Source organism: Coffea arabica, chromosome 10c (assembly GCF_036785885.1).
Source record: "Coffea arabica cultivar ET-39 chromosome 10c, Coffea Arabica ET-39 HiFi, whole genome shotgun sequence".
Taxonomy (NCBI): domain Eukaryota; kingdom Viridiplantae; phylum Streptophyta; class Magnoliopsida; order Gentianales; family Rubiaceae; genus Coffea; species Coffea arabica.
In genome coordinates, this window is record NC_092329.1 from 7,344,367 (window position 1) to 7,369,444 (window position 25,078).

General features: G+C 37.0%; 4 protein-coding genes, 1 long non-coding RNA gene and 1 pseudogene across 12 annotated transcripts; 3 read left to right on the top strand and 3 right to left on the bottom strand.

Moving 5' to 3' along the window:
- Positions 1-794: 794 nt before the first annotated feature.
- Positions 795-3,970, bottom strand: LOC113714610 (7-deoxyloganetin glucosyltransferase-like). Its single transcript, XM_072069480.1, has 2 exons — positions 3,389-3,970; positions 795-1,989 (listed from the first exon to the last, which is right to left on the bottom strand). The coding sequence occupies exons 1-2, from the start codon at positions 3,906-3,908 to the stop codon at positions 1,064-1,066; spliced, it is 1,446 nt and encodes a 481-aa protein (XP_071925581.1). The 5' UTR covers positions 3,909-3,970; the 3' UTR covers positions 795-1,063.
- A 4,642-nt stretch (positions 3,971-8,612) lies between these two features.
- Positions 8,613-10,638, top strand: LOC113714609 (7-deoxyloganetin glucosyltransferase-like). The gene is made up of 2 exons (XM_027238540.2): positions 8,613-9,224; positions 9,413-10,638. Exons 1-2 carry the CDS (start codon positions 8,705-8,707, stop codon positions 10,369-10,371), a joined length of 1,479 nt encoding a protein of 492 aa, XP_027094341.1. The 5' UTR covers positions 8,613-8,704; the 3' UTR covers positions 10,372-10,638.
- A 1,734-nt stretch (positions 10,639-12,372) lies between these two features.
- LOC113715047 (uncharacterized mitochondrial protein AtMg00310-like) lies at positions 12,373-12,960 on the top strand. The gene has a single exon (XM_027239195.1). It carries the CDS (start codon positions 12,373-12,375, stop codon positions 12,958-12,960), a length of 588 nt encoding a protein of 195 aa, XP_027094996.1.
- Positions 12,961-13,547: 587 nt separating this feature from the next.
- On the top strand, positions 13,548-16,783 carry LOC113713175 (uncharacterized). Of its 8 annotated transcripts, none has more exons than XR_011822535.1 (5): positions 13,548-13,985; positions 14,077-14,222; positions 14,442-14,517; positions 15,014-15,595; positions 16,119-16,783. It is a non-coding gene; the product is annotated as an uncharacterized lncRNA (long non-coding RNA). The 8 variants fall into 8 exon arrangements; XR_011822538.1 differs by having other exon boundaries at positions 15,014-15,429; positions 15,525-16,783; XR_011822536.1 differs by having other exon boundaries at positions 14,069-14,222; positions 15,014-16,783.
- A 293-nt stretch (positions 16,784-17,076) lies between these two features.
- On the bottom strand, positions 17,077-21,425 carry LOC113714446 (7-deoxyloganetin glucosyltransferase-like; annotated as a pseudogene).
- A 1,330-nt stretch (positions 21,426-22,755) lies between these two features.
- On the bottom strand, positions 22,756-23,373 carry LOC113715049 (uncharacterized). Its single transcript, XM_027239198.1, has one exon. The coding sequence runs from the start codon at positions 23,371-23,373 to the stop codon at positions 22,756-22,758; it is 618 nt and encodes a 205-aa protein (XP_027094999.1).
- Between the last annotated feature and the right edge of the window lie 1,705 nt (positions 23,374-25,078).

A 25,078-nucleotide genomic window follows, 5' to 3' on the forward strand; every position in this document is an offset into this window, starting at 1 on the left:
TAATCAAGTGCACACCTATTCAAATCAATTTGGATAATAGAAAATTTTGGAGGAAAACTTCAAAATTTCACATGCATTTGTCCTGTTGACTATTAAATTAAAAAATAAATTTAATGGTCAAAAGATTGGCACTTGGGCACTTGGGGCTCTTGGATCTTAAGAACCGAAATTAATTTTAATTAATTTCATTTTAATATTTCTTCCTAACTAAACGATTTTCGTTTAAGGGTCGCATCTAATGATACAACACATACAACCATTTACGTGTCTATTCGTTTTGAAAAGGTACCTATTCATAAAGAAATACGTATCTAAAAGACATGACGTTTCTCTTGGGGTATCTGAACGTTATAAATAATAGTGTCCAGATAACAGAGGCCACACTTTACTTTTTTACTACTCTTCTATTTTAGTTCAAAACAATATTCTGTAAATCGTTTTGGGAGAGTTTTTGCATACTACTGTGTGAAAATTCTGGTTGGCTTTGTTATTTCTAAAGGGAATTGCTGCAAACCCGGTAGTATGCAATCTCTTTGCACTTCTGTAAGGAGGATTTGTGCACTCAAGGCAAAGGCGTGAAGTTTCTGACAACGTTCGTAACGCGCCTTAACGTGCTCAAGGTAAAGTTTCTAGAACGCACATAAATAAAAGCTCATCTGCAAATGGGCGTATGTTCCCCATTTATTCAAGTATAAAACTACACCCGTGTTTCTAATAATATCAAATCTGATTAAACACTGGTTAATAGTAAATTCTTAAATACATTTAGTGGTCAAAGTAAATTCTTGAATATATACTATGAACACATATCAAATTGCCTTTGCACCTTCGAACTCTGGTCAATGAGATGCCAAAGCACATTCATCAATCAGTTACAAATATGATAGAAATATTGCAGCAAACAACGGATCAGCAATGAAAAATATTAAACAAGAAATAAAGAACTCAAGAAGCATTTTTGAAAACGAACAATGCATTACGAGTGATTAAAAAGAAAATCTCTAACCCAGTCCAAATTCAACGAGTCGAAGAACAACTCTTTAGATTCACGGTTCTTGATGTTTCAAATGCTTGGATTGAGAAGCACTTGATGAATCAAATTCTCAAGATTTGAGTTAGAATCTGTCACAGCCATTTCTGCCAGTTTTTTCCAGTCCATGGCTTTCTTCTTCATTTCCTTGCCCTTCTCTCCAGCCATTAACTCGCTAACAAGCCTTTCAATTTCATCCCTCTTGACATTATTGTCTATCTCCATTCCAATACCCCATTTAGTGCAGCAAAACCAGCAATTTGTTTGTTGATCAGCAAAAAATGGCCAGCAGATCATAGGCACCCCATAACTAATACTTTCGACTGTGGAATTCCACCCACTATGAGTTAAGAATCCTCCAACAGCAGGATGGCTGAGAACTTTCTCTTGAGGGCACCAGCCTGCAAACATGCTTCTTTCTTTGGTTTCTTCAAGAAACTCACTTGGCAGAATAGCAGAACTGCCTGAGACAATATCTGGCCTTAAAATCCACAAAAAGTTTCGTTTGCTATTAGCGAGTCCCCAAGCAAATTCGACTAGTTGCTCAGGTGTCATAACAGCAATGCTTCCAAAGTTGGCATAAACCACAGAGTTTGGATCTTTCGAATCAAGCCATTCAAGGCATTCTGGCTCTTCCTTCCAGAGATTTGATTGAACATCAGTTAAAGACTTATCATGCACATGATTCTCAAGGAAGTGTAGTGGTCCAATGGTGTAAATTGGAGGAAGATAAGATGAAAGTGCATCTAATACACCATGTTCGAGTTGTTGATAGGTGTTTATAATGATGGCAGAAGCCTTTCTAGCTCTCTGAGTTTCTTGCATGCCGAATTTCACCATAAAATCATCGGGATTCGTGGTTCGTAAGAAGCTTGGAAGATCCTTCAAGCGTATACCCTCTAATCCTGGAATCCAATCTAGAACAGCATCTAGATATCCATTTGTCAAATAACTGGCATCTGCAAGCATAAGATGTACGACACCAAGTATCATCAGAATCATTCAAGGGCTTGGGGGCAGTGCAAAATTTGATGCTTTTTACAGTCATATTCTTGAAAAACAAATATTTTCCAACTCAGTTAAAAGAAAAAAAAATCTTACACTTTCTTATTCATTAAATTAAATTTTGACTACAAAGTCAATGTTATGCGCCCGCCAATGAGTATATGAAGTAAACCACAAAAAAAAAATTGTGAGAAGACTACTGACAGTGCTTGAAGAAACAATATTTGAGCTTAATCCACAGAAACAAGAAAAGGGATTGAGGTTTGATCTCCTTGTGAGGTACCTCGCAGTGGTCCTTCTCCACTTGGGTTTCCTCCTGAAATATCTTCTCTAAATGTCTCCAAAATTTTCACACCACCCGCTCCACGACCCATCCTAGCGAATGGCCTACCTCGCTCACCCTGTTCTGACCTTTGACTTTCAAGAGATGCACCCCTTTTCTTTACATGGGAGATCTTCACTTGTGGCGTTGCAATTTCTGTCCTTTGAGCTTTCTCCGGAACCCCCATAGAAGTAGTGCTTTGTGTCATTGCTAAGGTCTCCTCGGAAATTCCTTCTTATTTCCTTTTTAGCTCTATGTTCTTGTGCAAGAGCTCAATTTTCTCCGAATACTAGTGTTTCCATCGCCCTTCCTAGTACTCGGCTAGTCTCCTTTGGACCTCTATTCATCTCGAAGAATTGCGATTTTCTTATACATATTAACCCAATGTGCCATCTCACGGAGTCGCTGGAACTCAGATAATAGCCTGCCAGGCAAAACAATGGGTCATAGTAAGTTCCTAAGTACAAGCGGCATTCTCGGTCCTTGTCTTTGTTCAGCTATTGTTTCCCTTTCTTCTCTTGGCTCTTGGGCTCGCTTAGTTCCACGGCCACGACCATGTCCACGGCTACGTCTCCCGTCCATATATATATTTTTCCCCCCATACCCTTTTTTTTTTCTCTCTCTCTTTTCCAAAAAGTATTTTAATGGATAAATGCAGGAAGTTGATTAAAGTAACTTAAATTCTAGCACACCAAATACACAAATAGACATATGCACACATAACACACCATATATCAAAAAGACAGATGGTCAAATACACACATACATATCAAATTAGACAGATAATCATATACACAAGTACACAAACAAATTATATATATGTCACGTTAAGTGGTTTCTTAAAAAATCCAGATGGGTGTATAGTATAACTGTTTGGTCCGATGGTGGTTTAGTCATCACCGACCCCTCTTAGACCCAGTTGGGTCTCCCCCTTAGATTATGATAATGTAGAATTCTATATATAAAGTAACGATTAAAAAAAAATTTAACACTTTTACACTGACAAAAATTATTTTATTAAGAATTAGTACCTTTGAGTGGTATGATACCCTTTTCCATAAGCTTGGCATACTGGAAGTACCCCAAGTAGGAACATGCACTGGCGGTCCAAAAAAGAACTTCAGGGATGCTTAGTTCTTCAGCAGCTGCAAGAGTGAAGGTCATTATTGCATCAGAAACTATGCAAGAAACTGGGGGTACTTTCGAGGAAGATGTATCGTTGAGTTCAGCAAGTAGCTCCCTGAAGGGACCTAAGCAAGTTCTATCGACAGATTCACAAAGGGTTGGAGCATCTTGGGTAGCATCGACATCTGAAGGCGGAAGTCCATCAGGAATGGCTTTAAATTGGAAATCAGGCAATCCGTTGAGGGCATCAGGACCTCTGGATTTAAGCCAGCGCCTGTGGTTGAATTCTGTGTTGACAAAGGTGATGTGGAAACCATTGTGATGGAGGAGCTTGGCTAGCTTCAGCATGGGGTTTATGTGGCCTTGAGCTGCCGCTGGTATGCAGACTGCATGAGGCTTCTTCTCTAATAGAGCAATGGAACCCATTCAGTTCTTCTTGCGTGGGAATTTGAACAGATTAAATGGAAATTGTTAATGGGATTTATGAGGCTTTGGGGTTGGAACGATTGCAAAGTTGATGAAAAGGTAGCTTCATTTATATAGACGGAGTCGATCAGTGGCAAAGCACTGCTGCAGTAATATTTTTCGGGCTGGGTCTACGGTCTACCGGAGAATATTCTTCCGCAGTGGCTTTCAAAATAACATCTGTTAATAGTCATTAGTCTATGCTAGGAACACTTCTTTCTTCGTCCAAGGATTAAAATAATTGCTTGGACTTCTTCATTTTTTTCATCTACGTACTCAAGAAACCTCTGAGTAAGCTGGAACAAAACAAAATGGTGAATACAATATATATAATAAAGAAAAAAAATGACACTTGTGATCTACGTGCTTGCGTATTTATTATGGGAAAAAAGTGGCCGCTGCTGGAGTCATCACCAACACTAGAGGGTTACCTCCAATTCAAGAAATCAAAGTTAGATTTCTTTATCGTCCCAAAAAGGGGTTCAATAATAAAATACTCCCTCCGTCCCATTGTTAATGTCATGTTTCACCTTTTTCATTGTCCCAAAATTAGAGTCACCCTACACTATTTTCCTTCTAACGTTCCGTCCTTGCCCTGCATGTGCTAGAAAATCCAAATAAATTTGGTGGGACCTGCTATTTATTATCCATTTGGAGAAGCAAGAGGAGTACGTGAGACTAACTCTTACTTTATAAGGCCAATAATAGCGCGTGTCTCTAACATACAAAGCAATGTTTTAAAAATCGGACCGTTAATTGGACCGGTGAAGTGAAAGGGTCGAGGTTCAACCGGTCGGACCGGTTCAACATCGGTTCAATGAATTTTTTTAAAAATAATTTATATAAATATATATATGTACAAAATAAGACATGTAATGGACTAATTTAATATTTTATATGATGAAAAGTTTACTATTTTTTAATAACTTGGATTTTTAAAAATAAATTTTTTAAATTATAAGTTAAAACAAATAAATTTCATCTCAATTTCAATTATATCTAAATCCAACCCCAAAATATCACAATATTTTGAAATTATACAAAATTCATGTCTCTGAGAATTTAGATATTATGAACTTAAATTTTAATTTATGTTTTGGGATTTAGAGATTGCAATTTAAAAAAGAAAATTTGGAGTTCGAAGGAAGTCAAGAAAATCGAAAATAGAAATGTAAATTTGATAAGAAACAAAAAATAAGATAAAAGTGAGTGGTTGTGGCATTAAATAATTTGGGTTAAAAAAATTCTTTTTAACTTTTTTCAATTTAATGGACAAAAATAAAATTAAAAGATGGAAGAAAATATCAATAAATTAAAAATAAAGAGGTTTGATTAAAAAGGGAGTGACAAAAGAAAAGAGGATAGAGAGAGAGAGAGAGAGTTGAAAATTAAAAAGAAAGAGTCATGAGGGGATGAGATTTTGTAAGAAAAATGGAAAAAAGAAATATGAGTGTTTGTTTTATATAAATAAGTTATCAAAAAAAACTAATAAGATGTGATGGTGCAACGGTTAATACATTGGTCTTTTATTACAAAGGTCTTTGGTTCGAATCTTGATAGCTGCATTTTGCAAAACTTAAAAAAAAAAAAAAAAAAAAAAGAGGGAAAGCTGAAAACCGGAAAACCGCCAGTTCAATCCGGTTCGGCGGTTTTCACGGTTCAACCGGTTTTTGACCGGTTTTCTAGCAAAGTCAACAATGTCATTGAACCGGACCGGTGCCATGGCCGGTTCGCGGTTCAACCGGTCGAACCGGCCGGTCCGGTCCGATTTTCAAAACATTGATACAAAGGGATGCTTTTGGTTAAGATGGGACCCACGAAATCATTACTCCATAAAAACACAAAATGCAGCTGACCATTGTACTTGCGACGGGGCAAATTTGGAACAAAGGCTTGGCTGTCAATAATGATACCACTGTACATAAAAGGTTGCATTCCCTATAAACGTCTCTAATATTGGGACGGAGGGAGTAGTAGAAAAAAAGCCAGGAGTTCTCTATCATTAGACATTTTTGGCATTTGAAAACGCCACGCTTCTGATTTTCTTGAATTAAATTAAGCGGAGGGCTGGATTATGGGAGAGTCAAACCCATTCCTTAGAGTTTAGCCAGGATGACCTTTTCTAATCCCCTACCAATTGATTTAGTCAACTATAGTTTTTATTTTTTTTAAATCCATTTGATTTTCCATCATGTCTATTCATTTTTCTCCTCTTGGATTAGTCCGTGGCAATTTGAGGTTTAGATACATGCACTCCTTTATTTTTTGTATGTACAACTTGTGAGGGGAATGACGTGAGCCCTTAACGATTACTCAGAGGCCATAGCTGATAATTTGGTAGGACCGCGGTGCGGCCCTCCACCGTTGAGGAGGCATATTCAGCTACCATTAGTTTGCCCACGTCGGCGAGTTAATTGATAGACGAAGAAATACTCTTTATTCTGGGCAACGGCGAAGACAAAATTTTATCACAACAGATGAAAAAGGAATACAGGATTATTAAAGTGGGACGGGGGGAGTATTAATTAAGACAAACATATAAATATAAAACGGAGTAATCATTGTTATTATGAAGTCATATGATAAGTTTGTTGTGATATAAATGTACTAACGAGTATCAATTGGGCACAGGTCATTAACTAATGGTTTGAAAAGCATATTGTGTCTTAACTCTAGAAATTAATTCCTTCTCAACATACGTGTCCCTCATCTAAATTTAATGAAGCAGAAAAAATCAGACATGTAGCTTCCAGAGATCAGAAATGCCTTGTGGCAGGGAATTTTCAATATTTTATTATTTATTTATTTATTTTTCTTGGGACAAAGTATCATTTTAGCATTAATTATGGACTTTGAGGTAACCCTCTGGCGTTGGTAACGACTCGAGCAATGAGCTGTCTTTTTCCCCGTGCAATAAATACGCAAGCATTTAGTTCAAAATAAAAATTCAGCTTCTGCTGCATATTCATTACACCCTTTTGCTACCGCCTTCATGAAAGATTCCTGCAGGAGACGTAGAAATGAAGAATTTCCAGCATTTTTTTAAACTTTATCTTTGACTGAATTTACCATGTACGGAAGATTATTACTATTGAGGAGAAATCACAGCATCAACGGTTAAAAGACGTAAAATTTGCTTTAAAAATTTGATTGAAGTTACCATGTACGGAAGATTATTACTTGGTGAAACATCGGAGCGTCTTCAAAATGGCACCATTTCATTGGGTATTAGACTGACCCGTCCTAACCCAGGTATTCAGTCTAATGTCACGTCAAAAATTTTTTTTTTTTTTAATGTCACGTCATTTGGATCCGGAAAAATTATAGCAGCTGAGCCGTCTAAACTTGTGGGGCCAAGTTAGCATAATGAAATCACAAAGTGCAGAAAATTGAATCGGAGAAAGAGCAAAATAATTGGTTGCTCGATGACGACGTCTGTGGAGATGTGAATGGTGGGTTAAAATTGGGGATAATTTCAAAAATCTTCCGTGAGGTTTCTAACTGTTTCACTCATCTCTCTTTTAAGTTTTAAAAATTAATTAACCTCCCTTGAGATTTATTATCTTGCAACATTTAGGTCCAGTCAACAATTAAAAAATGATGTTAGGAGAGAAAAGATAGATATGATTTCACCATTACTCTTCATCTACTAAATTATTTAATTAATTTAATACTAGCCCAAATATTAAAGAAAACACTAGAATTTGTTGTTAATCATCAGGATTTAAATTACATATGGTATTAAAAATAGTATATCATTTTATATATTTTATTTAATGTAAGATTCAAATTACTCTTTTTAATTACGAATCTATTGTCAAACATGATCAACAACAAATAATCAAAAAATTTACAATTAAAATATTATAAGGAGTGAACTTTAATACCATAAAATCTCAATAACTAATCTTAATATGCTGACAATAATATTTATGATGTTAAAAATTGTTCTCTATAATATTTTAATTACAAATTATTATTATTATTTATTGTTGATCATGTTTGATAATGGATATATAATTGAAAAGAGTAATTTAATTCTTGTATTGAGTGAAAAATATAAAATGATATATTATTTTTTTGATGATAAATATGATTTGATCCCTAATGATAAACAGCAAATTTTAGTATTTTTCTTTAATGTGTGAATTGATATTAAATTAATTAAATAATATAATAGATGATGGGCAATGATGGAACTATGTTATCTTCTCTCTCCTAATATCACTTTTTAATTATTGGTTTGACCTAAATATTATAAAATAATTAACCTCAAGGGAGGTTAGTGTAATTTTTAAAATTTTGGAGAAAACCAGTGAAATAATCAGAAATCACAAGGGAGGTTTCCGAAATTATCCCTTAAAAAATTGATAGAACCTATAACGTGCGGAAGATTATAATTTGCTTTAAATAATTGACAGTAGCTACCATGTGAAATATTGTATTTGGATTGTAAATTATTTGAGATAATTTTGTGAAAAAATACTGTAATATTTTTTTGATGTGATGTATGTGAGATAAAAAAATAATTGAAAAATATGTTGATGATGCAAGCAAATAAGTGTATGTAAATAAGATATAAATAAAGTGAAATAGAAGTCAATACAAACACATAATTATGTTACACTGCCCTTTCTCGAATATTTGCACTAGCTCTTCATTGGTTTTTTTTTTACTTTACCATCAACCCAATTCCCAACTAGTGGCTGCTGTGTGATAACGTACAATTTGTCCACTCAAATCCGCTGGCAAGAAGAATGGGTTCCACTGCTTTACTGGAGAAGAAGCCTCACGCCGTCTGCATACCAGCTCCAGCTCAAGGCCACATAAACCCCATGCTAAAGCTAGCCAAGCTCCTCCACCAAAAGGGTTTTCATATCACCTTTGTCAACACAGAATTCAACCACAGGCGCTTGCTTAAATCCAGCGGTCCTGATGCCTTAAAGGGACTGCCTGATTTCCAATTTAAAGCCATCCCTGACGGACTTCCTCCTTCTGAGGTCGATGCTACCCCAGATATTCCAACCCTTTGTGAATCTTTTGATAGAACTTGCTTAGGTCCCTTCAGGGAGCTACTTGCTGAACTCAACGATACCTCTTCCTCAGAAGTGCCCCCTGTTTCTTGCATAGTTTCCGATGGAGCAATGACCTTCACTCTAGCAGCTGCTCAAGAACTTGGCATCCCTGAAGTTCTTCTTTGGACCTCCAGCGCATCTTCCTACTTGCCGTATTTCCAGTTTGACAAGTTTATCGAAAAGGGTATCATGCCACTCAAAGGTACGACTATTTTTTGATGAAAAATGTGTGTTCAAAATTTTTCGTGGTCATTTATTCTCTTCTTCCACATATTTTTGGAAACTTTTTCTCAAAAAAGAAAATAGCTTGAACATTTAATGCCTCTTCCTAAATGGATGCCCTTGTATGATTCTGATGATACTCGGTGTCGTACATCTTATGCCTTGCAGATGCTAGTTATTTGACAAATGGATGTCTAGACACTGTTCTAGATTGGATTCCAGGATTAGAGGGTATACGCTTGAAGGATCTTCCAAGCTTCTTTCGAACCACAAATCCCGATGATTTCATGTTGAAATTCGTCATGCAAGAAACTCAGAGATCTAGAAAGGCCTCTGCCATCATTATAAACACCTTTCAACAACTGGAACATGATGTATTAGATGAACTTTCATCTTATCTTCCTCCAATTTACACCATTGGACCACTACACTTGCTAGAGAATCCTGTGTATGGTAAGTCTTTAACAGATTTTCGATCAAATCTCTGGAAGGAACAGCCAGAATGTCTTGAGTGGCTTGACTCGAAAGATCCAAACTCTGTGGTTTATGTCAACTTTGGAAGCATTGCTGTTATGACACCTGAGCAACTAGTCGAATTTGCTTGGGGACTTGCTAATAGCAAACAAAACTTTTTGTGGATTTTAAGGCCAGATCTTGTCTCAGGCAGTTCAGCTATTCTGCCAAGTGAGTTTCTTGAAGAAACCAAAGAAAGAAGCATGTTTGCAGGCTGGTGCCCTCAAGAGAAAGTCCTTACCCATCCTTCTGTTGGCGGATTCTTAACTCATAGTGGGTGGAATTCCACAATCGAAAGTATTAGTTATGGGGTGCCTATGATCTGCTGGCCCTTTTTTGCCGATCAACAAACTAATTGCTGGCTTTGCTGCACTAAATGGGGTATTGGAATGGAGATGGACAATAATGTCAAGAGGGATGAAGTTGAAAGCCTTGTTAGCGAGTTAATGGCGGGAGAGAAGGGTAAGGAAATGAAGAAAAAAGCCATGGACTGGAAAAAATTGGCAGAAGTGGCTGTGACAGATGCTAACTTGAATCTTGAGAATTTGATTCATCAAGTGCTTCTCAATCCAAGCATTCGAGACATCAAGAACCGTGTATCTGTTAGAAAATAATTAAACCAAACCTGTATTTTTTTTTAATGATGTTGATGCCATATGTCATCAATGTATTGATTAGTACAGAAAGTTGTACTGTGGATTTGTAAGGTTGGCCGCGTGGGATTCAATCCCATAAATTTAGTATAGTAGTGGTAATAATAGTTAGCCGCATATGGCTTATTGGTGCGGTGAAGAATAGTCAATGTCTTTGTCGGTGGCTGTTGTCTTTGTATTGTAGCTGCAGCGTGTTTCATCTATAAGAAATTTTTCATTTGCCTCGTATATTGTTTTCCTTAATTGTTCCTTTGGATTTATGTTATTGATTTGGGTCCATCAGAATCTAAAGAGTTGTTCTTCGGCTCGTTGAATTTGGACTTGGTTAGAGTTTTTCTTTTTAATTACTCGTACATGCATGGTTCGCTTTCAAAAATGCTTCTTGAGTTCTTTACTTCTTGTTTAATATTTTTCATTGCCGATCCGTTGTTTGCTGCAATATTTCTATCATATTTGTTACTGATTGATGAATGTACTTTGGCAGTTTGGAAAATTTACAATCTAATTTGGCCAAAAGATGGCTAGTTGTGCAATTTTACATAAGAATTTCTCTTTCATCAGATGTTGGAACATGTAAAATTTCAATTTGTCTAACAAGTGACCCTATGCACTTGCCAGAAAAGTCCATCGAAACAAAGAATTCTTGTGATGCAAATTTTCCCATTTCGCTTCAGTCGAATTAACAATTTTGGGCTCCTATCAAAGAAACGTGCGTTTAGTTTTACTTGAATAAATGTGCAACATACGCCCATATGCAGATGAGCTTCTATCTATGTGCGTTGTACATGCTCACGGCCTGATGACTCTGAGGAAATTCTGAATGGCATCGCAGGATAATTACAACTGAGATGAACTTGCAGCTTACCAAACTTGTCACAGAAAAGGAAGTCAAAGCAGCACTTTTTTCCCCGCATGCTAACAAGCACCAGGAGGACCCCACGATATGTCCCCCATCTTCTTTCAAAGATTTTGGTTTATTATGGAGGCAATTCAAAACTTTTTTAGTATTGGCCACATGTTAAAAGCCTTTAATGAGACATTAATCACCCTCATCCCCAAAATTGATACCCCTGTCAATCTTTCCCACTTCAAGTCCATTAGCCTTTGTAATGTTTGTCTACAAAGTTATTGTTAATAGACTTAAACCCTTCTTAGGTGGTTATATCAGTCATTCTCAGGCTGCATTTGTCCTCGGGGCAGACAAATTATAGATAACATCATTATTGCACATGAGTACATTCACTGGCTCAATAATATGAGGGGGGCAGACAAATTATAGACAACATCATTATTGCACATGAGTACATTCACTGGTTCAATAATATGAGGGGAGGTAAAGATGCATCTATGTTTCTTAAGATTAAGATTGATATGTCCAAAGTGTATGATAGGGTTGAATGGAAGTTTTTGTTTGCTGTCATGTGTAAAATGGGCTTCTGCCCAAGGTGGATTAAATGGATTCGTGGTTGTTTGTCATCCATGTCTTTTAGTTTTAACATTAATGGGAGAAAAACAAGGCTATGTGTGTCTCACTAGGGGAATTAGACATGAAGATCCTCTATCTCGCTCTCTCTTCCTTTTTTGTGCAGAAGGCCTCTCTCATCTTCTTAAGCAAGCCAATGAGGATAACAGAATTTCTAGGATCAAAATCTCCAGACAAAGTCCAACAATTTCTCATATCTTTTTTGCTGACGACTCCCTTATGTTTTCCAAAGCCAACACAGGTGAAGCTGAAGAGATCAAGCGAATTCTCAAGCGCTATGAAAAGGCCTCGGAACAACAAATAAATATTGAGAAATCATCAGTCATATCCTTAGCAAAAATATTTCTCAAACAGAGGCAGAAGCTATCTTGAGACCACTTGGCAATATCCAACTTGTCACTCAAAGCAAATACTAGTGATCCTTGCCTATGGTGATAGGTAGATCAAAGAATAGTGTCTTCATGTTCATTAAAGAGAAGATGTGCAAAAAGCTACAAAGTTGGAAAGATAAAATGCTGAGTTTTGTAGGTAAAGAGGTATTACTCAAATTTGTGGCCCTTGCTCTCCCTTCATATGCAATGTCAGTTTTCAAACTATCTGCTGAACTATGTAAAGAGCTTTACGGGATGATGGCTAAATTCTGGTGGGGAGGTGATTCTAGAGAAAAGAAAATGCATTGGAAGAGCTGGGCTGATATTTCTGATGTTAAAGGGAAAGGGAGACTTGGTTTCCGGGATATTCAATGCTTTAACACCGCCTTACTAGCCAAACAAGTTTGGAGAATGCTTACCAATTCAAACTTGTTGGTTAGTAAGATGGTAAAAGGAAGGTATTTCCCCAAATCCTCTATTCTTGATGCACAGGTGAAAAATGGAGCTTCGTGGATCTGGCAAAGTCTGCACAGCTCAATTGGGATGCTGGAAAGTGAATTAAGGAAGCAGGTTGGAAATGGCAACACTATTGCAATTTGGAAATTTGGAAGGTTTGATGGCTCAAAAACAGCAGCTCAGGTAAAATCTCCACACCTAAGCCACACAATTGTCCATATGACAAAGTCTCGGATTTGATTCATGACTAGAAGTGGAATTCAAACATCATAAACTCCATTTTCTCTGCTGAAGAGGCCAAACTAATCACAGCAATCCCACTTAGCTTATTTGGAGGGAATACACTTGGTGCAACAGTGCAAATGGTAAATACACTACCAAAACTAGATATGTAAAAGCCAAGGAAAGAATGGAAAGGAACAACAAAGGGCTTCTGCAACATGAGAGCACTAGTAAGAATACGCAGAATTCCAGAATTTGGCATCAAGTTTGGGACCTCAACATTAAACACAAGGTTAATCACTTCCTGTGGAAAATGCCTACACGACATTCTTCCCACCCACGAGAATATATTCCGAAGAACAGGAAAGAAGAACCTTGGTGCAGGAGTTGTGGAGAAAGTGCAGAAACATTAGAACACCCACTACAGGAAAATAGGCTTTTTGTGACGTTTTCGCTGCGGCACAAGAAGAAAATGCAGCAAATAAAGAGCACATTTCAAATTATGTGGCAAGGTTGATAAAAGGGGCATAATTTTTGTGGCAAAACGACGTAGTTTTAATAAATCCAGAGTAAAGAAAAAGGGAAAAGAAAAGGGAAAGCGCCTTTCACTTCCAATGTCTCCTTCATTCTCCGCTAATTTCAAAACCCCCCCACTTCTTTCTTCTAAACTCTAAATTCTGATTCCAAATTCCCAATGAACTTGTCTCGCTTTCTCTCTCTCTCTCTCTCTCTCAAATGGTCAAATCTAATTCCACCTCCTCTATTTTCCACCCAATACGGCCAACGAATATGCGGCGACCACCTTCATCTTTGAGATACGGAGGAAATCCGGAAGAGTAGACAGATTGATTGCTAATTGGTTTTGACGCCTGAAGCTAGGGTTTTAACGCCAGGAAGATGGACCTCCTCCATTTTTATTCTCAGCAGTTGAAGTCGATTCCCAATTGCAGTGTTTCTTCCTTGTTGTTGTATCTCTCTTTGTTGCTCTTCTTCTTTGTCTCTTTCCAATTCTAAAGACTCTATCACATTCTCAAAGGAATATGGTGAGATTTATAGCTAACGATAGTTTTATCTCAATTTTGTGTTTGTTCTTAGGTTTAATGACTTCTGGCATGATTTTGAGAAGTTAAACAGTTTCAGGTCACTTTGCCAAAAGTGAATAAATTGGTTTTCACTGGCTGGATTTGCTTCTCCATGTAATTTTGATCATCGGTGAACTAATTGTAGCTTTGAGAGAACTTACCCAACAATTTTGCTAGCTATTCTGGTTCAAAAGCAAGGTAATTAAGCTCAATTCCTTTGCGATTTTTTTCACTTTATTCATTTATTTTATGGTATAATCAAGAGAATTTATTACATGCCCTTAGTGCTCAGGAGTTTATAGACTTTTGCGGTTATTTTTATGTATTTTTTGTAATTCTTTAAAATATTTTTAATGCGACTTAAGGGGAGATAATAGGAGTTTACTCTCGTTTTAAAGAGTCCAGCCCATATTGCAGATGGACAATGGAATCGCCTGAGAAACTCAATACAGTCGTTGTCTTGAAACAACGAGATAGCAGCCGTTGGCAGAAGGTACATTTGAAGCTTAAGTGCACTCCATTCTCTAGTTTATATATTTGTCCGATTATCATGCTACTGATATTAGGTGTTATTTGTAATTCTGTCATAAATGCCTGTAAACAACTCTCCCTGTTCTTGGAGACTGGGGACACACAAATAGTTTAGGAGAAATCCCAACTTTGGAGCATAATCATTTCAAGAAAGTGGAAAATGGCAATCAAGTATTGCTGTTTTAGATCAAGTAATTCCTGATTTAATCCTTAAAAATGGTTACAAGGCATACAAACTACTTAAAAATGCACTTGCTTATGGTAGTAAGAATTTTTGCGTCACACTATGATATGGTATGATAATATTGTAACACAAAATTGTTAAGCATGATTGCCTCTACGGGTATAATATTAGGCCCACCTTCTCTCATTATTAACTTGGTGTTACTACTTGTAGCAACTTTGGTTAATTCTTTTACGAGTTCCAGTTTCTTATATGTGTGTGTTATTCTGCCCAGATTAATACATGCAATGGCTTCTAGTTGGCTATATCCCAAATAAGCTTATAAACCCAGGATGCAGACTGAAGACTGGACTGGCTGGTAAATTATTGCTTATTTTTTCATAGATGGTTTGACAAAATTTTTGAAGTTTTATAACAAGAAATTCACTGTCTTATGTCTTCATTTGCAAGCTACTTCCCAAATAAGCTTATAAACTCAAAATTTTTGAAGTTTTTATGCAAAATGGTCTGTTTTCTTACGAGAAAGTTTGGGGATCTATTTAGTAGAAGACAAGTGCTAAACTTCTCCTTCAATTATGTCCCTTTAACCCTGTGATCTATATCAATTCATGCGCTCAATATATCTATAAGGGTACCACTACTAATGGTAGGAAGGTTGTGCTCAATAAGCTTGGGTTGTCCAGATGCAAGGTAATTAAGCTTATATGATCTGCAATTCATTTTTATTTATATGCACCTTTTATCATATTTATGGAGAATGATTAAAAGTTGTTCAATGTTGGCAGTTGTTAGGTTCTAAATGTGGAATTTTATGGTGTTTTTGCCTTCTGCTGTTTTGGAATTTAAAGTGATTAAGGTGAAATAATGGGGATCTAGCATCAAATTTTGAATAGCATTCAACTTTAATTCCAAAGTTTCTGATTTCGGCTAATTTTCTAATTCCCAGCAATAGTGTACTTCATATCATTAGCTTTTGACGATGCATTTATTATCTCATGGATTTTGGCTTCATTTTTTTGCTATTTATACTTTATTTTGAGTGAAATTTTCAGAAAAAAAGGTTTTTTTTATTTAAATAATGGCTACTCTGCCATTCATTGTCATAGACCCATTGTCATGCCTACTCTGCCATTCATGGTCACAGAGTTACTTCCTAAAGCAGCTCAAATTCCGTTAGTCCATTGGTCATGCTCCCATATCCTGAACCCCTAATGCCAGTGTGTGTTGGTTACCCCATCTCCAACGATGCAGTTATTACTAGTTAGACCCATATTATTGCTTGTTGATATTAATTTCATGTCATTCGCCATTATTGATGCCCATGATACCACCACCAAGCTGATTTGACATCATCGTTTCATGTATGATTTTTTGAACAGAACTCTGGGAATCATTTGCATCTGTGTCACTAGAAAGTGCTGGCTGCTGCAGTGCAATGTTCGGTGAACTAGCAGAATTCGTGTGCATTCCAGTCGGTAAGCCACCAAGTGAAGTCTGTGGAGGATCGTTAGATGATGATGCCGTTGGAGACTGGAAAGGAGAAGGATTGAGTTGCGGTTGTAGTAAGGTACTCAAGGAACACTAGGAGATGGCATCTGAACACCATTTCCTCCGTAAGGACCATTTGTGCTACTCTTCGGGTTTTTGCTGTCTCGAGTTCATTGAGTTTTGATGACGCAGCCCAGTTATATATGGCACTAGTAGAGGAAGTTGCAGGAGCCGAATTCAGTGGATTATTTACATTTGCCATGCCATTTCTGGAAGGAAGTTGCAATTATTACGAAAAATGTTTCAATGTGGCCTAACCATATTGAAACGTGATGACTTTTGCAAAATTGGTTGGAATTAGGAACTACTTGTACCTTTTAGAATTAGGTTATGATGATGAATTTGGAAATTTGCAGTGATTGTTTCCATTTAGATAGTGAATTGAATTACTTACTTGAAAGGGAAATGTACTACAAGCATGAAAAATAATTCATAAAATATGCAAAAAGTGTAAATCACTGCAGTGCATCTGTTTATTGAAGGAGACTATTTAATATTTGTGACGCAATTTTTGTGCCGCGTGACTATTTGCGGCACAATTTTTGTGCCGCTTGCAATTTTTGTGGCACTAATATGTGTCACTAATTGAGCCGCAAATGCTTGCGACACATTTAAACAGAGTGTTATTTTCTTTTGTAACGGCTACTTTTGAGGCACAAAAGACTTGTGCCGCAAAAGCGCCGCAAATACTTTTTTGCGGCGCTTTTTGGGCTTTTTGTGGCACATTCTTGGCGTCGCAACAAGCCATATTTCTTGTAGTAAGCATGAGAACAATTTGAATACATTCACTTTAACGTGTCTAGTGTCTTGGATTGAGAAGCACTTGATTAATCACATTCTCAAGATTGAAGTAAGACTTTTGCGTAGCTGCTTCCACCAATCTTTTCCACTTCAAGGCCTTTCTCTTCATCTTCTTGCCTTTTTCTCCTACCATTAACTCTGTAACAAGCCTTTCAACATCATCCCTCTTAACATTATTGTCTATCTCCAATCCAGTGCCCCGTTTTGTGCAGCAAAATCAGCAATTAGTTTGTTGGTCAGCTGAAAAACGGCCAACAGATCTTAGGCAGCCCATAGCTAATGCTTTCAATCGTGGAATTCCATCCACAATGAGTTAAGAGTCCTCTGACAAAAGGGTGCTTAAGAACTTTCTCTTGAGAGCACCAGCTTGCAAACATATTGGGATTCAAGTGCGAAACAAATAACTACTAAAACATCAATTACACAACAACTTGATGACAAACAAATCACAAATATGAAAGATAACGACATACAATATTTAACATAATCGATTCCATCATGGAACCTACGACCACAGAGAGAGCACCCGCTTTTTATTATGAGAGAAAAATCTTATATAAGAATACAATTTGAATCCAACCCCAACCCTTATATACTATTTCTCATCTCTCAAGAACCCTCTCTCATTTTATGTTTAAAGCTACTTGTCGCCCTAATGTACCTATTATGTGCCAATATATAGTATGACAACCCACCTATTTATAGAAAATATTATTTGGCTAAAAATCAAATAATAACAGAAAATCAATACTAATTCCTAAACTTGTACAAAATAGAAGATAACTTCTAAATTCTAAACAAAATAGAAAATTTTTTGACTACTATTTCAAATAAATAAAATCAATTACTCCCTCCATCCCATTTATTTAGTCATGTTTAGGGAATTTAACTTTTTAAAAATAATGATTTGATTGTGATATTTGCACTTCTCTTTTCAATTTTACCCCAATAAATTCAAAATTTAAATTTGAATGGTAACATGCATATAATTAGAAAGAAGGGTTATATTAGAAAGAGAGATTAAAAGGTATTTTGACTTTTCTAACATGACAACTTTTTTTGAAACATATTAAAATGGAAAGTTTAACACTTTCAATGGGACGGGGGAGTAGAAAACTAGTTACTTCCACATAAATTAAGAAATATATCTAAAAAAATTAAATCAATTTCCTACAAATCTCCATATTGACGAATATTTCTTTTAGGAACCATTTGCCTTCAATTACCAAATACAAATCCGAATTAATATAGTTCTGACATCCAATTGATTCAATCGGCAAGTGAACATGTGTAGTTACCCTAAATCCAATCTCTCGTTGACTCGCGAGAAGGTATCTCAATTCACTATCTTCCTTCGTAGGATTTCTTCACACCAGCATTTGCAACTCGAAATCCCCTTCTATGAGTTATATTTCTAACCATTGAGATAATCAAGTGATAAAAGCATCATATTTCTTCATATTCTTAGGATTGTCTCATCAAGTGTGATTTTCAAGACTCCCCCTATAACAAACTTGTAACTATCAAAGTTTTCTTGCATTTGAAAATTAGATCCCTTTATTTCTTTAGAACACATGTCACACCACCTAAATAATATAATCCAAATCCAAAAATCATCTAAGATGAAGTACCAACCGTTAGAATTGCGAGAATGTCTCCATCGATTCATGTGCAAAATTAACATTGAATTTCACCTTTTTTTTTACTCTTGAATAACCTGTCTAAATTCACCATCAAGTATTTTCATGCTTTTCAACTTTTCATCATTCACCACCAATGCTTTTTGTCAAATCCTTAAAACAAGGATACCACTTATTAAATTGTTCAATTGGCAATAGTCACCAATCCACTTGATCACAATAATCAAACATGATCCAACCATGAACCCCGCTTTGATACTAGTTTGTTGGGATTCAAGTGTTTGTGAGCAACTCAATCTTACAATCAAGTTCTGATACCACTTGCTGGGATCCAAACGCGAACAAACAACTATTAAAATATCAAGTACATAACAATTTAATGACAAACAAGCCACAAACATGAAAGATAAACGACACGCAATATTTAACATAGTTCGATTCTATTATTGAGTCTACGTCTACAGAGAGATCATCCGTTCTTTATTATGACAGGAAAATCCTATATAAAAATACAACTTAAACCCAATTCCAACTCTTGTATAGCATCTCTCATCTCTCAAGAACCTTTTCTCATCCTATGTATAAGGTTACATGTCGCCCTTGTATTCTCATTATGTGTCACTTTATAGTATGTCAATCCACCTATTAATAGAAAGTATTATTTAATCAAAAATCAAATAACAACAGGAAATCAATACTAATTTCTAAACTTATACAGAATAGGAAATAACTTATAAATTCTAAATAAAATAGAAAATTTCTTAACTACTATTTTAAGTAATTAAAACTAATTAGAAAATTAGTTACTTACACACAAATTAAGAAACCTATCTAAAAGAATTAAATCAATTTTCTAACAAAACACGCATCTTTCCTTGGTTTCTTCAAGAAACTCACTCGAAAGAATAGCTGAATGGCCTAAAATAAGCTTGGTCCCATTTGACAAGTGAGTTTTTTGAGTGTTTATCTAAAACTTTACTATAACTTACTGTAGAAATTTTTTAAAAAATTTTTGAAGTGTATTTTTTTTTAATATTTTGAAGTGTATAGTTTAAAATTTTTAAAATTTTTTTGAGGTTATTGTAGTTAAAGTTTTTAAAAAACTTGTAACAGACAAACTTGGCAAAAAACTTGTCTGCCAAACAAGGCCAAAGTCAGGTCTTAAAATCCATAAAAAGTCTTGTTTACTGTTAGCAAGTCCCAATGCAAATTCGACTAGTTGCTCAGGTGCCATAATAGCAATGCTTCCAAAGTTGACATGAACCATCGAGTTTGGATCTTTCGAATCAAGCCACTCAAGACATTCAGTTTCTTCTTTCCAAAGATTTGATCCAATTTCTTTCAAATTCTTATCCTTAACTTGATTATCGAGGATGTTTAGCGGCCCAATGGGATAAATCGGAGGAAGATAAGATGAAAGTGCATGTAATGCATGCTGTTCCAGTTGTTGAAAGGTATTTATAATGATGGCAAAAGCCTCTCGAGCTCTCCCAGTTTCTTGCGTGATGTATTTTAGCATAAATTCATCTGGATTTGTGGTTCTTAAGAAAATTGGAAGATCCTTTAAACTTATACCTTCCAATCCTAGAATCCAATCTAGAACAGTGTCTAGATATCCATTTGTCAAGTAACTAGCATTTGCAAACCACAAATGTTTTACAACCAAAACATCCGAATCATAGAACTTGCAAGGAGAAAGGGGTTGGACCCACTCAAAGTTAAAATGTAAAAAAAAAAAAAAAAATCATCTCGCACTCTATTATTCACATGAAATGAAATTTTTTGCCCACAAAAGTCAATGAGTTTGTTTGGATAAGAGTTTATTTGGATGATTTATTTGAGATATTTACTGTAACACTTTTGTGATGTGATGTATGTGAGATAAAAAGGTGGTTGGAAAAATAAAAAGGTGATTGGGATTTGTGAGGCAAAATTTTTTTTTCTAAATTTCCTTTATCCAAACAAACTCAATGTTTTGCTTCCACCAATGAGTAGAATGTAATGAACCATGCAAGAATATCGTTGTCAAATGAGTCAAGAGTACTTTAGAAAGAAGCAGTAACTGTTCAAGCTATTTCTTTCCTTTTTTTAATTCCAGAAATACATGGAAAAAGAAAATAAATGACCTCAAAAAATTTTGAACTAACATTTTTTTTAACAAAAATGAGCCGTACCTTTGAGCGGTATGATACCCTTTTCGATAAACTTGGCAAACTGGAAATACGCCAAGTAGGAAGATGCGTTGGCGGTCCAAAGAAGAACTTTAAGGATGCCAAGTTCTTGAGCAGCTGCTAGAGTGGAGGTCATTGCTCCATCGGAAACTATGCGAGAAACTGAGGGCACTTTTAGGGAAGAGGTATCAATATTGAGTGTAGCGAGTAGCTCCCTAAATCGACCTAAGCAATTTCTATCAATAGATTCACAAAGGGTTGGAATATCTTGGGTAGCATCGACATCAGAAGAAGGAAGTCCGTCAGGAATGGCTTTAAATTGGAAATCAGGCAATCCATTGAGGGCATCAGTACCTCTAGATTTTAGTAGGCGCCTGTGGTTGAATTCTGTGTTGACAAAGGTGATATGAAAACGCTTTTGGTGGAGGAGCTTGGCGAGCTTTAGCATGGGGTTTATGTGGCCTTCAGCTGGAGCTGTTATGCAGATGACATGAGGTTTCTTCTCCAATAGAGCAATGGAAACCATTTTTCTTGCCGGGGAATTTGAGTGGACAAATTGTAAGTTATTACAGAGCAGCCACGCGTTGGGAATTGGGTTGATGGCCAAGGAAAAACACGTTAATACAGAGCAGTCATGAGTTGGGAATTGGGGTGATGGCAAAGAAAAGAACCAACGAAGAAGCTGTGCAAATATATAGAAAGGGCCGATCTATTCCACAACTTGTAAGTTAATGTTTCACCAAGTGGTCCTCAAGAATAATCTTCCGTACATGGTAGGTTCTATCAAAATTTTAAAGCAAATTTTACATCTTTTAACCGTCGATGCGCTGACTTCTCCTCAATTATCTGTCCAAAAATAAAGTTAAAAAAAATGCTGGAAGTTCTTCATTTCTTCGTCCACCGGACAAATCTTTCATGAAGGCGGTAGCAAAAGGGTGTAATAAATATGTAGCAGAAGCCGAATTTTTTTGAGCTAAATGCTTGAGTATTTATTGTGGGAAAAAGAGAGCTCATTCCTTGAGTTGTCTACTCAAATTCCACAGGGAATAGGAGTGCTCATTGCTCGATTCGTAACCAACGCCAGAGCTTGCCTCAAATTCTAGAATTAATGCTAAAATGATACTTTGTCCAAAAAAAAAAATACTGAAAATTCTCTACCACAAGGCATTTCTGGCCGCTGGAAGCTATATATGTCTGATTTTTTAAAATTAAATTAAGAGGAGGGACCGGTAGAATTAAACTCGTTCATTTTTAGAGTTAAAACACAATATGTTTTTCTAACCAATAGTTAATGAATTTTTCTAACGAATATCCAATTGATACTCATTAGTACACTTAAATCATACCCAACTTATCATATTCCTACTAACAATTATTATTCTATTTTACATTTATATATTTTTCTTAATTAACATTATTTTTTTCAAAATATGAACACCTTCCTAGACAAACCCATAATTAATTATTTGTTTCTCCACCATGTTTCCTCATTCTTCTCTTCCTAGATAGCAAATTGGCACCATATGTTGTGGTTAACCTTCTGAGCAAGGAGATATTAGGAGAAATCAGAAAAGGAATAGAACATATCTGAGAGGGAAGAGAGATACAGAGAGAGAATGAAGGAAATGAGAAAATGTGATCTGAATGAATTAAGAATGAATCTATCTCAAAACTGCTGAACCAACACATCCTTCGGTCATTTATACAGGACTGAGCTCATTTGCATGCAAATGTCCGGCTAACAGAAAAGATGCCTTCCAACTAACTCCTCCAGCTAAGCCGCCAGCCTGGCATAACTGACTAATGATCTGCTTGGATTCTGCCAGGACACAACATTGCTCCCCCCTTCAACAATCCTAGTCCCTAGGATTCAATTCTGGAAATTGCACTCGAATAAAGGACCAATCTTCCCAAGTGGAGTCATCCTTATTCAAATTCTCCCATTCAATCAACACTTGCTCAACCTCTTGACCCCTCCTGTAAATGTCTCTCCTGTCCAGAATGGCCTTAGGAGCTACCTTGAACTCTCCTTCCGCAGTTGCCTCCGGAGGTGTAGGATGTATTTGGCTCCCATTGACAGATTTCTTGAGAAGAGAAACATGGAACACAGGGTGCACTGAGCATCCATCTGGCAACTTCAGTCTATAGGCCACGGATCCCACCTTCTGTTCAACCTGATAGGGTCCGTAATACCTGGCAGATAATTTTAGGTTCCTTCTCAAAGCCACAGAGGATTGTCTATACGGTTGTAGCTTCAGGTACACCCAATCTCCCTCCTCAAATGTCCTATCTGTCCTGCCCTTATCTGTCAGTTGCTTCATTCTATTCTGTGCTTGCAACAAGTTCTCCCTGAGTAACGCATTCCAGTTCACTCTTTCGCTGGACCAATCCTCCACTGCAGCAACTAGTGTCTGTGTAGGGGATAACGTGAGTTGTGAAGGTTTGTATCCATAGAGGGCCTGAAAGGGAGTCATGGTCAGGCTAGTGTGGTAGTTGGTGTTGTACCACTATTCAGCTGTAGGCAGCCACTTCTTCCACTTGCCAGGTTGTTGCATGCACATACTCCTAAGGTAAGTCTCCACACATCTATTGACTCGCTCTGTCTGGCCATCTGATTGAGGGTGGTATGCAGTAGAGAAGCTGAGTTTAGTGCCTAGCAATTTGAAGAGCTCCTGCCAGAAAATGCTGGTAAACACCCTGTCCCTATCCGACACAATGCGAGAAGGCAGTTCATGAAGCTTAAAGATTTGATCAAAGAAAACTTCTGCAATACCCTTAGCCGTATAATGAGACGTTATAGGGATGAAATGTGCATACTTAGTGAGCCTGTCTACTACCACATAGATGGCATCACTGCCTAAGGACTTAGGCAATCCTTCTATAAAATCCATTGAAATTTGTTGCCAAGCTTGATCTGGGACAGCTAGGGGCTGTAGGAGTCCAGGATATGGACAATTTTCAGACTTGCTCCTACTGCAAATATCACACCTCTGCACAAAAACCTCTATATCCTTCCTCATGTTAGGCCAGTAAAAGAAGGGCTTCATCCTCTGATAGGTACCCTGAATCCCTGAGTGTCCACCCCAACAGGTATCATGAAAACACGAAATTAAATTCTACCTGAGGTCAGATCCTGATCCTACCAAAATTCTGTCCTTATGCCGTATGACTCCCCTTTGGTAAGTGTACTCAGGATGAGAGTTGGTACCTGTGGTCAAAGCCATCATCAGTTCCTTGATACTGTCATCACCAACATAGCTATCGCCCACTAGAGAGAGCCACTGAGGTGCTACTGCTGACACAGCATGCACTTCCGCTACCTCTTGTCCTTCCCTTCCGCTACCTCTTATCCTTCCCTTCCTTCCATTCCCTCTGTTCTCCTAGAGAGAGCATCAGCCACCACATTCTCCTTTCCTCGTTTATATTGAATCTCATAATCCATCCCCATCAGCTTGGCCAACCATTTTTGTTGTAAGGGAGTTGTGATTTTCTGTTCCAGTAAGTACTTCAAGCTCTCATGATCAGTTTTAATCACAAAGTGCCCTCCCAACAGATAATGTTTCCATTTTTGAACCGCAGTCATTAAGGACAGCAGCTCCTTCTCATATATGGATAAAGTCTGGCTTTTCCTCCCCAATACCTGACTCATATAGGCTATGACCCTACCTTGCTGCATCAAAACAGCTCCAATGGCAGCTTGGCTTGCATCAATTTCCAAAACAAAGGACTTAGTAAAGTCTGGTAGAGCCAAGACTGGTGTAGTACTCATTGCTTCCTTTAACTTCTGGAAGGCTTGATCCGCTTCTTTACCCCAAGAGAACTGCCCCTTTTTAAGCAGCTCCGTAAGAGGCTTGGCGATCACCCCGTAACTCTTCACGAATCTCCTATAGTAGCCTGTCAATCCCAGGAAGCCTCTGAGGCCCTTAACATGGGTAGGAGCAGGCCAAGAGAGCATAGCTTCAACCTTTGCTGGATCAGCCTTCACACCTGTCTCAGTGACTATGTGGCCTAAATACTCTACTTGATTCTGGCCAAATGCGCACTTGGACAATTTAGCATAGAGGGAGTGTGTTCTAAGGGTGTTCAACACCAAGGACAGGTGATGTAAATGAGTGGTAAGGTCAGGGCTGTAAATCAGAATGTCATCAAAGAATACCAGAACAAATTTTCTGATATAAG